Genomic DNA, 13509 nt, shown 5'->3' on the forward strand with positions numbered 1-13509 from the left:
GGCATGCAGGAGGTAGCTGATCAATGATTCTCTCTCATCGTTGATGTTTCTATCTCTCTCCCACTCTCCCTTCCTCTCTGAAATCAATAAAAATTTTAAAAAGGAAAAATAAGAAAAAGAAAAAAAAAGAAAGAAGGGAAATGGGTTGGCCTTGGGAACTGAAGCAAGTGGGTTGTTGCAGATGGCCCCACACTTCTGGTTTGAGTAGCTGGGTTAATGTCTTGTTTCCTGATCTGGGTCAGCTGCGATGAGGAACAGGCACCGGAGGTTGAGAAGGCACAGCCAGAGAAGTGATAGGACAGGCTGTGGCGTTGGGGATACTGTCAGAGTTGGTTTGTGAAGAAGACAAAGTTATGATAGCAGATGTGCCAAGAGACCCAACGAAATAAAAACCAAGCCACAGTCCTTAGACAGAGTGACACGGGGCCATCCCCATACTTGGAGACGCAGTTAGGGCGAGAATGGCGGTGAGGAAGCAAAGGGTGTGAGGCAGGCCAGAATGTGAACCTGGTCCAGGCAGGGGGGTTTGTTTCCAGTGGAGGAATTTGAAGGTGCTCTGTGCTGATGGTGAAAGTCAGGAAACAGAAACAGGCAGAGACACAAAGAGTGCCCGTGGGTGTTTGTCGGCCACTATGCAGGCTTTGCCACAGCCCTGGGACTGAGGTACAGTCACTGCCCTTGTTTGCCAGAGGTGAGGACATGAAGTGACTTGTTTAAGGTCATGTAGCTACTGACTTTGACAAGCTACTGTGTGACCTTGGACTTGAACCTAAGCAGTCCAGCTCCAGAATCATTCCTTTTCCCCTTCCCAGTGCAGCACTAGAAAGAGGGTCCCTGAGCCAAAGCAGGGGCAGGCAGAGCCTGGGGGGAAAAAGGGGTTGGCTCCGGATCTTAATCTCCTGTCCTTCTTAATGGTACAAAGAGAAAAATGCAGTGGCAGGAAACAGGAACTCAGGTCTGATGGTTCCATTTCCTTAATCAAATATTGTAGTCTTCCTTTGTTTCCTCTTTTTTATATTCATACATAGCAAATCATGATAGTAACAAAGAAAAAAAAAATCCACCAGTGGTCTCATTCCCCTCTACAGAAATCCTTTTTATTTTGGTTTCCATCCTCATCCATAGGCATAGGTCCTAGATTTCTAGATTTCTAATCATCACAGAGACACCATTTATTTTCTGCTTTCCTCACCTTGTATTAGATAAGACCCAGTTTCCATAACCCTCCAACATGGTCTTTGTGATTGTGGCTTTTCATGGCTTCATAGTATTCCATGCATTTGCTGTAGCCTCATTTTTCACAGTCGTTTTTATTCCTGTTATTGAGGCTCTGCCAGTTGCTTTTGTTAGTGTTACCAATAATGCTGAGATGGATCTCTTTGGGGACATTTTTTGTTCTTCTGAAGCTACATTTTTTTATTCTTTTAAATCATCTTTTTAGGATGAGTTTCATATTTGCTGGTCAAAGGGTATACTTATGTCCGTGACTCTTGAACCTTGTTAACAAATTGATTTCCAGAAATGCTGTCTTGCCATGTGGACCTTGCCGTGTCCCAAGATCCAGGTTTCCCTGAGCCTCGCTGGCCCTGGGTATTTTTCTTCCTTCTGTTTTGTGCTAAGTTCATGTCTGTGAGAGAATCTCTTTGTGCTGCTTCGTTTGCATTTGTGATTGCTTTTGAGGCTGAATGAATTTCCATTTATTGAAATTAACCAGCTACAGTTCTCTTTTGTGTGAAATGACTGTTTGGGTGATCTGCCTATTTATCTGCTGGGGATTTAATTTTGAGGAGTTCCTCGTGAGTTCAGATAAAATCCCTCCTTTGTGAAGCTGACTGCAGTGAATGGTCCCAGTCAATCATCTCATTTTTGTGTGTGTGTTTTTTTCCTCTGTGTAAAAGTTTTAAACTTTTATATTCTCTTACCTGTCAGTCTTATTTTGTCATTTCTGACAGAGCTTTAAACCTTAGAAAGTTGTCATTCCCTCCAGCCAGAAGATTAATAGTTAATTCTGTTTTTCTGGATTATCTATTATTTAACTTTTTTTCACAGTAACTAATCTACATGGAGTTCATTTGCTATAAATTTTGAGATGTTTTTCCAGATTACTGAGACGTCCTAAAATGTTTATTCAATGATCCCTACCTTAGCCATCATCTGAACGACTGTCTTTGGTGGCAGAACTAACTCTCCAGGCCAAATTCACGGTGTTTCTCCTGCGAAATAGCAGGGTCTTGACATTACTGTTGCCCCCTCCATGTCCCCAGGTGAGGGCTGCATTGCTCTGCGGTTAGAGGCCACCGAAACACAGCTCCCCATCTACACGCCTCTCACCCACCATGGAGAGATGACAGGTCACTTCCGGGGGGAGATCAAGCTGCAAACCTCCCAGGGCAAGATGAGGGAGAAGCTATATGGTAAGTGGGCATGACTCCCTTCTCCTCCCCCAGCCCCGCACCTCCAGCCCTCATCAGCGCTGCAGGATTAGACAGGAGTGAGGGTTCTCTCAGCAAAGCTGTTGAATATTCTCTCTGAGAGCCAGGCATCATCCTTGTTTGATAGATGGGGAAACTGAGGCCCAGAGAGGTTAGATAATTGACTGAAGGTCATATAACAGGAAAGTAGCCAGCCCAAGGTGAAGTGCATGTTCAACCAGTGCTAAGCTGAGATTGTAAACATGATGGGGTCCTGCCTCATGTGGACAGTGGGACAGCAGGGCTCACTACATGTGGACCCTTGGCTCCTCAGAGGCCGCTGGGCCACCAGGGGTGCTGCCTCCCATGGACGTGGCCCTCAGAATCTTGCTTAGCCCACCTCCCCAAGCAGCAGTATGCACCATCCAGTTCTGGCATGTCTGTGGAAGCCTCTGCCATCCTGGCCCACACCTGCATGCTGGGCCCTCACCTGCTTCTTCCTGCCTCTTCCTTTGCAGACTTTGTGAAGACCGAGCGGGATGAGTCCAGCGGACCCAAGTGTCTGAAGAGCCTCACCAGCCACGACCCCATGAAGCAGTGGGAACCTGCTTCCAGGTAGGGCAGGGAGGTTGCCATGGCTTCACAGACTAGCCGGCCTAGCAGACCCAGGACCAGGGAGGGTACGTGAAGTGCAGAAAAACTGAGAACCAGGAGGAAAGAAAGCTCAGCCGGGAGAGACGCTGTCCTGACCACAAACCCATGTCTCTGGGGGCTAGTGTGACTGGACCAGGCCTGGAGACTCTTCTGTGTTGGCAACTTTAGCTCCATTCAACAAACATGGGTTGAACACCTACTATGTGACAGGTTCTAGAGAAACCAAGGCAGATTAGGTGCTAGCCCTGACTTAGGGACTCATAGCCCACCCAGGAGAAAGCACCTGTGAAGGTGGCTGTGTGGAATGGTTGCCGTGTCTGCCAGGGACAACAGTCTTGGCTTCGTGGCCACAAACCCCATCTTGTTCCTAGGGGAGAGTTCACTGGGGGAAATGAACACAGGCTGCTCTTGGCAGAGACTGGGCTGGCAATAACCCGGAATTTAGAAGAATCCCCAATAGCAGTCACCCCAGCTCTGATGTGGTCTCAAGTCCCAGAAAAAAAGCCTGTGAAGGCCGAAACTGGTTTAGCTCAGAGCATCGGCCTGTGGACTCAAAGGTCCCGGGTTTGATTCCTACCAAGGGCATGTACCTTGGTTGCGGGCACATCCCCAGTAGGGGGGTGTGCAAGAAGCAGCTGATCAATGATTCTCTCTCATCGATGTTTCTAACTCTCTATCCCTCTCTCTTCCTCTCTGTAAAAAAACAATAATATATATATATATATATATATATATATATATATATATATATATATATATATATTTTTTTTTTTTTTTTTTTTTTTTTTTTTTTTTTAAGAAGAAGAAGCCCGTGAAGGCTGTCATAGTCTCATACCTGCTGAGGGAGCAAAGCTGTGCCATTGGCTGAGCAAAAATCCAAAAGCCTCTGCAGAGCCCCCGTGCGCTCTGCCCCTGCTGGTCCCCACACTGCCTGTCCTTCCAGCCAGCCCTCACACACACCACCCACCCACTGGGAACACGGGAGCTCACGTCTCCAGCCTGTTTCCTCATCTACACCCAATCTCGGAGGATTGTAGCCATGGATGCTGAAGTATTCCCTCTCCTTCTTTTTCTCCCACTATTACCCACCAATGAAAGCATCAAGGCTCTCACATGTCTGCTCTGCTCCAGAGTCAGGGTCAGTGTCAGTCTACAAATTATTTTCCCTTTGACTAGTATTAGAATTAATATTTGTTAAGCAGGCACTGACGGCTGGGAGTGAGCTGTGCACAGAACCAGGCTGGCTGAGCAGAAGGGAGCTGGGAGGCTTTGTTATAACCTGAATACTCAGACTCTGCCTGTTCCGTCTCATGACAGCCCTGTCTTACAAGGACAGCACTTCTGTCACCAAGAAGCAGCAGTGTTGGTGTCCCAGGTCCCCTCACCTGGGTCTGGGCCATTCCTATAGGACTCTCTTTCACGCCCCACGTTGGGCGCCAGATATAGGACTCTCTTTCACGGCCCGCGTAGAAAGAGTTCCAATTTAGGGTTCAGCTTCTGGAGAAGGGCCACACACAAATGAAGAGACTTGAAGAAATTCAATTTGGTGATTTGGGGGGCCAGGCGGTAGTCCAACTCTAGCGGGAGAACTACTACTGCTCTGGCCCTTTCATCCCCTTTTATTGAGGCTTTGGGGAAGACATCTTAAGCAACATAAACAGAAATTTACATGTAGCCCTTAGGCAGAAAATAACAGAAACTTTCACGGACAAGGTAGATTCTGCTTCAGCTAACAAAATCTCAACTAAAGGTTAGAGCAATTAAGGTTGTTGACCAGCCTTCCTGGCTTCCTGTCAACATCTCTTTTTCAGTGAAACTGATTTGGTTTCCAGCACATTCCCTTGGCAGCTTTCAGCTGACTTCCCATGTTCAAGGCTTTAGCCTTAACCTTTGTCCCTTCATCTTCAAATGCCCACCTGGCCATTTCCATTCTCACGCCTCACATGCAAACGGGCAAGCTGACGTGTCTCAGGTGGAGCTCTCCGTTTCCCCCACCCCAGCCTGCCCTCCCACAACGGTCACTCAGCCCCACCAGCCTCAACAGCTTCTCATTCTGTTCTCCCCACTTGCTCATAGGCCCTCTGAGGGTTCCTGGAACAGTTAAGTACCTCTCACCTCAGGGCCATTGCAATTATTCTTACCATTGTCTCCCCCACTTCCTTCTTACCTGCCTCCTCAGATAGGCCTTCCCTGGCTACCCTATGCCCAGTGGGTCCCAGTGCTCCTGCAGTCTATCGCTGCCCTTTTGTGGCTCTCATTCAGACTTCAGCACTGTACAAATCCCATGCATCTCAGTTCCTGAGTTTTGTTTGTCTCCTCAACCAGATCTGAGATCCATGAGAACAGAGACTATTATGCACAGCCATATTGCCTCTGCCTGGCCCAGGGCCTGGTGCACACTAGGTATTCAGAAACTATTGTTGTATGAATAAATGATGAATGAATGAACAAATGAAAGAACACATCCACTGCCCAAAAAGTGAAGGAGTTGAGGAGACCCTGAGGGGTCCTGAGCAACAGCAGAAGACACCATCCTCAGGCTGGGACTGACTTGTGACTTTGTATGTCTCCCCCACAGGGTCCCTCTCTGCAGTGGCTCCAGCATCACAGAAATCATCAACCCCAATTACATGGGGGTGGGGTCCTTTGGGTACATAAAACAGACCCTGTCCCCTGACCAGCAGCCCACAGCCTGGAGCTATGACCAGCCACTGAAGGACTCCTCCCTGGGACCAGGAAGGGGAGAGGCCCCTCCAACACCACCCTCCCAACCGCCCATATCACCCAAGAAATTTTCATCCTCCACGGCAACCCGGGGCTCCTGCCCCAGGACACAAGAGTCAAGGTGAGTGTTCTCTTCACCAAGACCTCTCCCTTCCCTGCGTTTTCACTGCTGGGAAACCCAGCCCTAGGACAGAAGCTGCATGAGGGCAGGGGCGTAGGTCCACTTTAGTCTCTGACTCATCCATGGGACCTGGAACACTGTAGACATTCAAGAAATACTTGTGGAATCTCCAAGTCCTACCCTATTAGTGTAAACTTGGTTTTTTAAATAGAAAACTTTAAAGAAATGGTCAAGAAAAATACCTCCTATAAAAACTACATTTATTGAGAAATACATTTCTATATCCAGTGAACCCTTTAGGCCTTCTGGGGCATGGAGGTGGGAATTTCCATGGAGAAGTCCCTCTCCAACACCAAGTTCTCTTCTCTCTTCTTAACCATGAGGTGCCTGTCCACAGGTGCAGCTTTCCTGTCTCTCCTGTTAAGGAAAGTCAGAAAAAGCAACAGCTGAGCCTGGGAATGCCAAAGGGAGAGAGCAGTTAGCCTGTGGAGAGGCAGAGGGGGGCCTTTGGCAGTGAAATTTCAGCAAAACTTCAGCAAAAGCCAGGAGGTTAGAGAAAGATGACTCAGACAGCGTGTGTCAGGAGGAGGGAGCCATGGGCAAGCCCAGGTCAGGTAGTCAAAGCCACAGCCACCTCTCATACTTGCCACCGTAACCAAGAAAACCATTCATAAGCATCTCATGAAGCATAACAGGGAACCGGGCAAGTTTCTAGTAACCATGGATGACAGATGGAAATAAAAAGTGCAGAGCCCAATTAACCATGATCGAAGATGCGCAGATTATCATGAGCATCGTCTTTCCTTGGTGGCTGTCTTTACTGTTTATAGTGCCTTCAGAGGGCTGCTCTCTTTTGTGAGCTCTTACGTTCCTCAGTGATGTTTTCTGTCACTTTCTAGTAGCCAGGGAAGGGAGTGCTGTCAAACAGTATTCTCCCTCATCTCACTACTCCCCACCTTTTTGAGGGGCAGTTTACAGTTCTATTCTTTAAGCTTTTTATCTAAAAAAAAAAAAAAAGGATAAATAAATGGAAGGAAGGAAGGAACAGAGGATATGGCAGGTGGGACAGGAGAGGACAGCACAGGATAAGTGTGTGGGAAATGTGTTCCCTCCAGTTTCATGGGTCATAGCTTCAGAATGGGGACATCTGTAAGCAAGGGGCTCTCAGGGTGTCATTCTAAGCTCACTGCTCACCAAGGAGGTGATTAGAGGCAAGAATCCATCAGCTCCCACCCCTGCCTGCATCCCTCTTAACTGTACTCAATCCCTGGCTCAGCCTGAGCAAAGACTGTGGAAAAAGGAGTGTCACCATCATTCTCCATATCACCTCACCATTGCCCTACACATAAGTAGGATGACCAGCCATCCCAGTTTGCCCAAGCCTGTCCCTTTTTTGCACTAAGAATCCCACATCCTGGGAGCCCCTTGAATCCTCTGCAAACCTGAACAACTGGACACCCACTGAAGTCATGTGGTTAGAAAGATGGCTCTTCTCAGCTCCTGCTCAGTGTTTCACCACTTTAGAAAAGAATCAACTCCAGAATCGATTTGTGAAGTAGAGTCCTTTTGCCACAGAAATTAACTCTGTGCCATGGATATTGGTTGGTTTGCTTACTCTACAACCATGGTCTACTATGGGAATTGGTTTCCTATCACCTTTGGTCATGGAAATAAGACTTTTACGTTTTTGTTTTGATTTTCCCAGTCTCCCTTGCCCCGACCAAGCTTTCCCCTCTGCAAGAATGACAGCAGCCCCCTCCCAGAGGCGGAAGTTGAGTTGCACGATCTCTGCTCTTGTCGTTGGGGAGTGAGCTCTGAAATTTAAAAAAGGCTCACACCCAGGTCCTGCCCCTAATTCTTGGAGGCAAGTCCCTCCTCCTGCTCAGCCACGTGGAGTGGACTGTAAGGTGTCAGATCTTGAATTTTTCTTTTCTCCTTCTTGCCTTTTTATTAGAAGATGATGGTCAGTGCCACTTGTACCCTCCCACACCTTCCTTCCTGGGGCTAAATCATAGCAAAGGTCTTTGAGGTTCCAGACTGGGACAGAGGGTGGCCTGTGGTGAAGAGGCAGCTTTCCAAAGACTTCCTTCAAGGCTCCAGCATTCCTAGTTATACAATTGCTTCCAGGACTTTCCCAAGAGGAATGAGCCAGAAACTGAGTTGACAGTCAAGCCCCCATTGGCATGTCCCCGAGGCTAGCCTTTCCAACACTCCCTGTCATCTTGTCTCATTGGCACCTGGGCAAGGATGACCTTTCACTCTGCCCCCTGAGCCCATGCCTTACTCCCCAAAGTGTCTGTTCACTGTGGCTTCTGAGCAGTGTTTCAGCCCATCCCATCAGTGAGAAGTGCCAAGTTCCCAGGGACCCACATTTTCTTCATGACAGCCTCCTTTTTGCAGAAAGTAGATCCCAGAAGACTCTCCCAGGAGATTATGCAGTTGACCAGAAAGTAACATGTGGTCCCATTCCTGGTTCTCATAATTTGCTCTGCAGGAAATCGCCTTACATAAAAGCCATAAGAAGCCAGGAAACCCACAGAGGCAGCGCTTACCTGGTTTGGCCTATGATAGGCGCTCCTTCTCTGGCCACAAGTCAGCAGGCCAGCCGCAAGTAGTTTGCTTGCTGCTGGCCTGTTTCCCCATATCTCTAGGTTCCCTCTGATTTCCAGCATGTTTTTCTCCCCACCCTACATGAGTCCATGAAGGAAACTCTGGTCACCAGGAGCTCTCCAGGGAGAGGGCTGTGCCTTAGGAAGAGAACTATGTTAATTGGAAACATTGGTCCCTGCGCCCAGATTTTGTCCTGTTCACAGCTGACTCCTGAGCCTGGGGCACATAGTGGCTCATACATGTCTGTTTAATGGCATTCCCTGACCTGGACTCTTAGGTAGCACAGATGGTGACTGAGGGTGTCTGGTCACCTGCAAAGCTTTCGTTCCCTTGAAGGTCAGAGCAGAATTTGCTAGAGACAGCAGAGAAGCTGAGGGATTCGTGAGGGGAGCCAGGAAGATGGGTCTGTTAGCAATAGTGAGGGGCAGGCTGTGAAAGGCAGGCCTCTCTGATGAGGACTGAGGGGCCGGTTTTGATATTGGCAGTGCCATGTAAGCCCTCTCTTCCCTTCCTACAAATCCTTCAGCAAACTCCCCTTGCTCACCAAGGCTCTGGCGGCAACTGAGATTATCTATGTGAGCATCAATACATAACTAGCTAGCACAGTTCCTTTTCCTTTCATTTTTAATATTTTTAATTTATTTCAGAGAGGAAGGGAGAAGGATAGAGGAATGGAAACAGCAATGATGATAGAGAATCATCGATTGGCTGCCTCCTGCATTCCCCACACTGGGCATGGAGCCTGCAACCCAGGCATGTGCCCTGATAGGGAATCAAACCATGACTTCCTGGTTCATAGGTCGATGCTCAACCACTGAACCACACTGGCCAGTTTCCTTCCATTTTTTAATTTTGTTTTTAATTGAGGTGAAACTCACATAACATAAATTACCTGTTTGAAAGCGAACAATTCAGTGGCATTCAGTATTTCACAATGCTGTACCACCATCGCCTCCATCTGGTTCCGAACATTTTGATCACTCCTAAAGAAAAACCCATAGGCATCAAGCAGTCATTCCTCATGTGTTTTCCCCATTGTCCTCCTTCTCATGTTCCAGGCCCAGTGACGTGGGGAAGAACACAGTGGAGCCTTTGCCTCAGGAGGACCCCAAGTTGACCAAGCCTGAGATGTTTGAGAACCCACTCTATGGATCTGTGAGTTCTTTCTCCAAGCTGGTTCCCAGGAAAGAGCAGGAGTCTCCCAAATTGCTGAAGAAGGAGCTCCCGCCCTGCCCAGACCCAGGAATCTTGTCTCCTAGCATTCTGCTCTCCAAAGCTCCGGAGGCCGAGGGCAGCAAGGGGCCAGGCAAGCCGGTGCCTACACCTGCACCCACACCCATCATCACTCCCACGCCTCGGCTCCGCTCTTTCACTTGCTCATCTTCTGCCGAGGGCCGGCAGGCCACGGGGGACAAGAGCCAGGGGAAGCCCAAGGCCCCTACCAGCTCCCCAGTCCCAGTGCCAGCCAAGAGGCCCATCAAGCCTTCCAGGTCAGAGTTGAGCCAGCAGGCCCCGCCAACCCCGGCCCAGCGCCCTCCCCTTCCACTCAAGAGCCCAGCGGTCCTACACCTGCAGCACTCCAAGGACCGAGACTACCGTGAGAATGCCGAGCTCCCCCGCCACAGCAAGCACCGGCCCGACGACACACCGCTCAGCAGGACTGCCATGCAGGTGCCCTGGGGTGCCTGTGGGGGTTCATGTGTGTGTGCGTATGTGCAACACAATTGCCATGCTAAGGAGTGCATGCATTTGGGCTCACGTGCATGCATGGGCACATATGTGGCACAACCACCATGCCCAGGAGTGTGCTTGGATGCACAAGCGAGTGGGTGTACGTGAACATATGATAAAACTACCGTGCCTATGTGTAGTGTGCATGTGAGCTCATGTGCATGTACCTGCATGTGTATGATATAACCTGCCATGCCCAGGAGTGTGCTCAGGTGCACATGAGCTGGCAGGTGTGCATGTGAGTATGAATGTGCATGATCTGACCATCCAGCCTAGGAGTGGGTTCTAATAAACAGTGGCTCTGGGAGTTGTTCTGTGAGGAAGGGGTGGAGATGGGATTTGAACCCAGGCCATCTGTGCCAGGCTCAGTGGATAGAGCATTGGCCTGTGGACTGAAAGGTCCCAGGTTTGATTCCGGTCAAGGGCACATGCCCAGGTTGTGGGCTCAATCCCCAGTGTGTGTGTGGGGGGGGGGGGGGTGCAGGAGGCAGCCAATCAATGATTCTGTTATCATTGATGTTTCTATAACCCTTTCCTTCTCCCTTCCTCTCTGATTAAAAAAATAATAATAATTAAAAACAAAAACGAAGAGCCCAGATCATGTACATTTTATTCTTATCAGCACTAGTATTAGTACTTAAAATTTCCCAATATTGCTGACACTGCAGATGCAATGTCCCCTTCCTTTTCATAAAATAGATTTCTTTTTTAGCAGAACTAATAATGCGAAGAACTGATTGTGGGGCCAGAGTGTCTTAAGTTTGAATCCCTGTTCCCCAGCTTCCTGGCTCTGTGCCTTGAGCCTCAGTTTTGACTCATCTGTAAAAAGGGGCTATTATGGCTAGCTAACACTTTTAATGTTTCCTTTCACTTTTAATGTTTTTAATTTATTTCAGAGAGAGGAAGGGGGAAAGAGAGAGGTGGAGATTGGCTGCCTCCTGCATGCCCCTCACTAGGCATCGAGCCTGCAGCCCAGGCATGTGCCCAATAGGGAATCAAACCATGACTTTCTGGTTCATAGGTTGATGCTCAACCACTGAACCACACCGGCCAGGTTTCTGTGGTTAAAATGCCTTATAATGCCTCACAGGCTTATAAGGAAACTTAAATTTTATTTTATATCATTACTGTATGTTATCATGTACATCTAAATTATGTATTTACATGCTATTTAGTCTTATAACATATGCATAGAACTATATATATTTAAGGTACTTGGGCCTTTACTAAGTGTTGGCTCTTTTTAGCACTCTGTTAAAGGAATCCTGGCCTAACCCACAGTGTGCGGGGACATGGGGACTTGGCTTAAATCTGGCCTGGCGAGAATGCAGCACTGACAGTCTTCTGTCCTTGGTCCACAGTGAAGGCCCCGGTGAGCTGCGGTGAGACGTGAGCCCAGAGGAGCAGCACAAAGCCACTCGGACCCTCTCCTGCGACGTCCTGTTGGCCTCTCCTACCCAGCTTCCTGTGCAGGGCTTCATACTTTTCAGGAGAGGCCAGCTTCTGTAGTCGGCAGAGTGTGTTGGCTTCGAAACTGGGCCCCAAGTGCTGAGGTTGGAAGAAAAAGCACACCCGAAGGGCAGCAAACAACTCGGGCACCTGGGCCCCCAGCTTGATCTTGGTACTTGGGACCCAAGAGCCTTGTTCCGGTTATCATTTTGAAGAAAGGAACTAAAGTGCTGATTTCCAGGTGGAAACGTAAATAATAATAATGTCAATAATAATAATGGCTGCATGTACTACGTGCCAGGTACCTGCTAAGCGATTTACAAACATTATGAGTTGAGTCTTCTTCAGCCCACCAAAACCATATTCCCAGACCCCCCAGTTCAAAACAGTAAGTTCTGAGTGGTTTGGACTAAAGCATTAAAAATTAAGGCGAGTGCCCTCCTGGAGTGAGATGGCTCGACCTTCAGGGAGCTGGAGAGTCAGTATTAATTTAGGGTACAAGAAACCTGACCTGGACACAAAGTGCATTAGCCCCCAGGAATTCGGGCAGAGCTGGTGCTGAGATCAGGGGTCCCTCTGGGTCCTCTCAGTTCTTTATTCTGAAGAAGGACAATCAGTTCTTCCCCTTCGTGGGAAGTCCAGCTTCGGCCTGGGCTAGAGATGCCCAGGCCTGAGCCAGGTCCCCCATGCCCTCCCTGATGTGGGCAGCCACCACCAGACCAGCCCCCAACACTCCCCACCTGGCTGCCTGGAGGGTGGGCCTCTTGGTGCCCAGCTCTCAAAACTGTGCAGCCTTTTCTTTGAACTCTCATGGCTTTTGGCCCTGCTCCCTTGGTTACTAGCATAGATTGGTGACATCTTTCCTTGTTTTGCTTTTTCACATAACAGAATTAATGCAAGAAACCAAATCTGGAAGTGTGTGTGAGTGCCTGAGACTGGATATGCACCCACATCCCCTTGTGTGCAGTCTGTGTGACCAATAAATTGTGCCTCTCTCACTCAGCTCTCATTTGTGTGGCCTTTTTTCCTGACATTCAGCCACAAACAATGTTTCTAGGCTGTTGTGGGTGTAGAGCAGCAGCGAGGGGAGGGGAGGATGTTGAGGTTAACAGTGGTGATGGGCAATCTGGTTAGAACCAGTTTGAAATTGGGCCTGGACTAGGAACAGCAGTAGATGTCACACATCGCGGAATTCCAGGCATCCGCAGCCGCCTGACTTCCACCAGTCATCTCCACAACCACCACCTGCTGCTCTGCACTCACAAGCTCCTCCAGGTTTTGTGTCAGTTGCTAAGCTCCAGAGACAATAGACACTCCCCAGGTCATGGGCCTTCACCTCCCTGCATTTGGGGACAGCTTGCATTTTCCACAGGTCAGGGAGTGGCCCCAGTGCAGAGTCAGAATGGGTGCTGCTTGGCCCCACCTCCAGGGTACTTTGGCCTGGGCTGCTGTTCCCACTACCTCTGGCTACTCAGCCTCTGCTCTGTTTCAGACCTTAAGGGAGTGGTGTTCTTGGCAGCAACGGAGCAAACCGTTCACTGGCCTTTAGCAAGTGGAGGCTGCCAGCGTGCACTGGCATGCTGGGAGTGAGAACAAAGAGCTTGAGCTCTCACCTTCATTGAGAATGAACATCCAGGCCCTCACCACCATTTTTGAAGGTTCCCAGGAGAAGCAAGTTGAGCAGCAGCGTGGGGTGCACCTTGGACTCCTTTTGCTCTGCATTCTGGTGACCTGAACAAGCCCAGAGCCCCTTATGCCTCTCACCAAAGCTCCGACACAGATATAACTGCAGGAACCTTATTTTCTTTA

The 13509-nt window shown here is 48.9% G+C and overlaps 1 protein-coding gene across 3 annotated transcripts in view; it reads left to right on the top strand.

Annotated features, from left to right (window-relative positions):
- The window catches only part of INPP5D (inositol polyphosphate-5-phosphatase D), a 94502-nt gene extending 81800 nt beyond the window's left edge, over window positions 1-12702 (top strand). For all 3 annotated transcript variants that reach the window (XM_045575327.1, XM_036421324.2, XM_036421322.2), the window contains 5 exons: window positions 2265-2414; window positions 2930-3026; window positions 5644-5910; window positions 9579-10191; window positions 11613-12702. In XM_045575327.1, the coding sequence (XP_045431283.1) occupies window positions 2265-2414; window positions 2930-3026; window positions 5644-5910; window positions 9579-10191; window positions 11613-11615 (1130 nt within the window). In that variant the 3' untranslated portion in view covers window positions 11616-12702. The remainder of the gene's footprint in view (window positions 1-2264; window positions 2415-2929; window positions 3027-5643; window positions 5911-9578; window positions 10192-11612) is intronic.
- The last annotated feature ends 807 nt before the right edge of the window (window positions 12703-13509 follow it).

The sequence above is a fragment of the Pipistrellus kuhlii genome, unplaced genomic scaffold (assembly GCF_014108245.1).
Source record: "Pipistrellus kuhlii isolate mPipKuh1 unplaced genomic scaffold, mPipKuh1.p scaffold_m20_p_7, whole genome shotgun sequence".
In the NCBI taxonomy this organism is placed as follows: Eukaryota; Metazoa; Chordata; class Mammalia; order Chiroptera; family Vespertilionidae; genus Pipistrellus; species Pipistrellus kuhlii.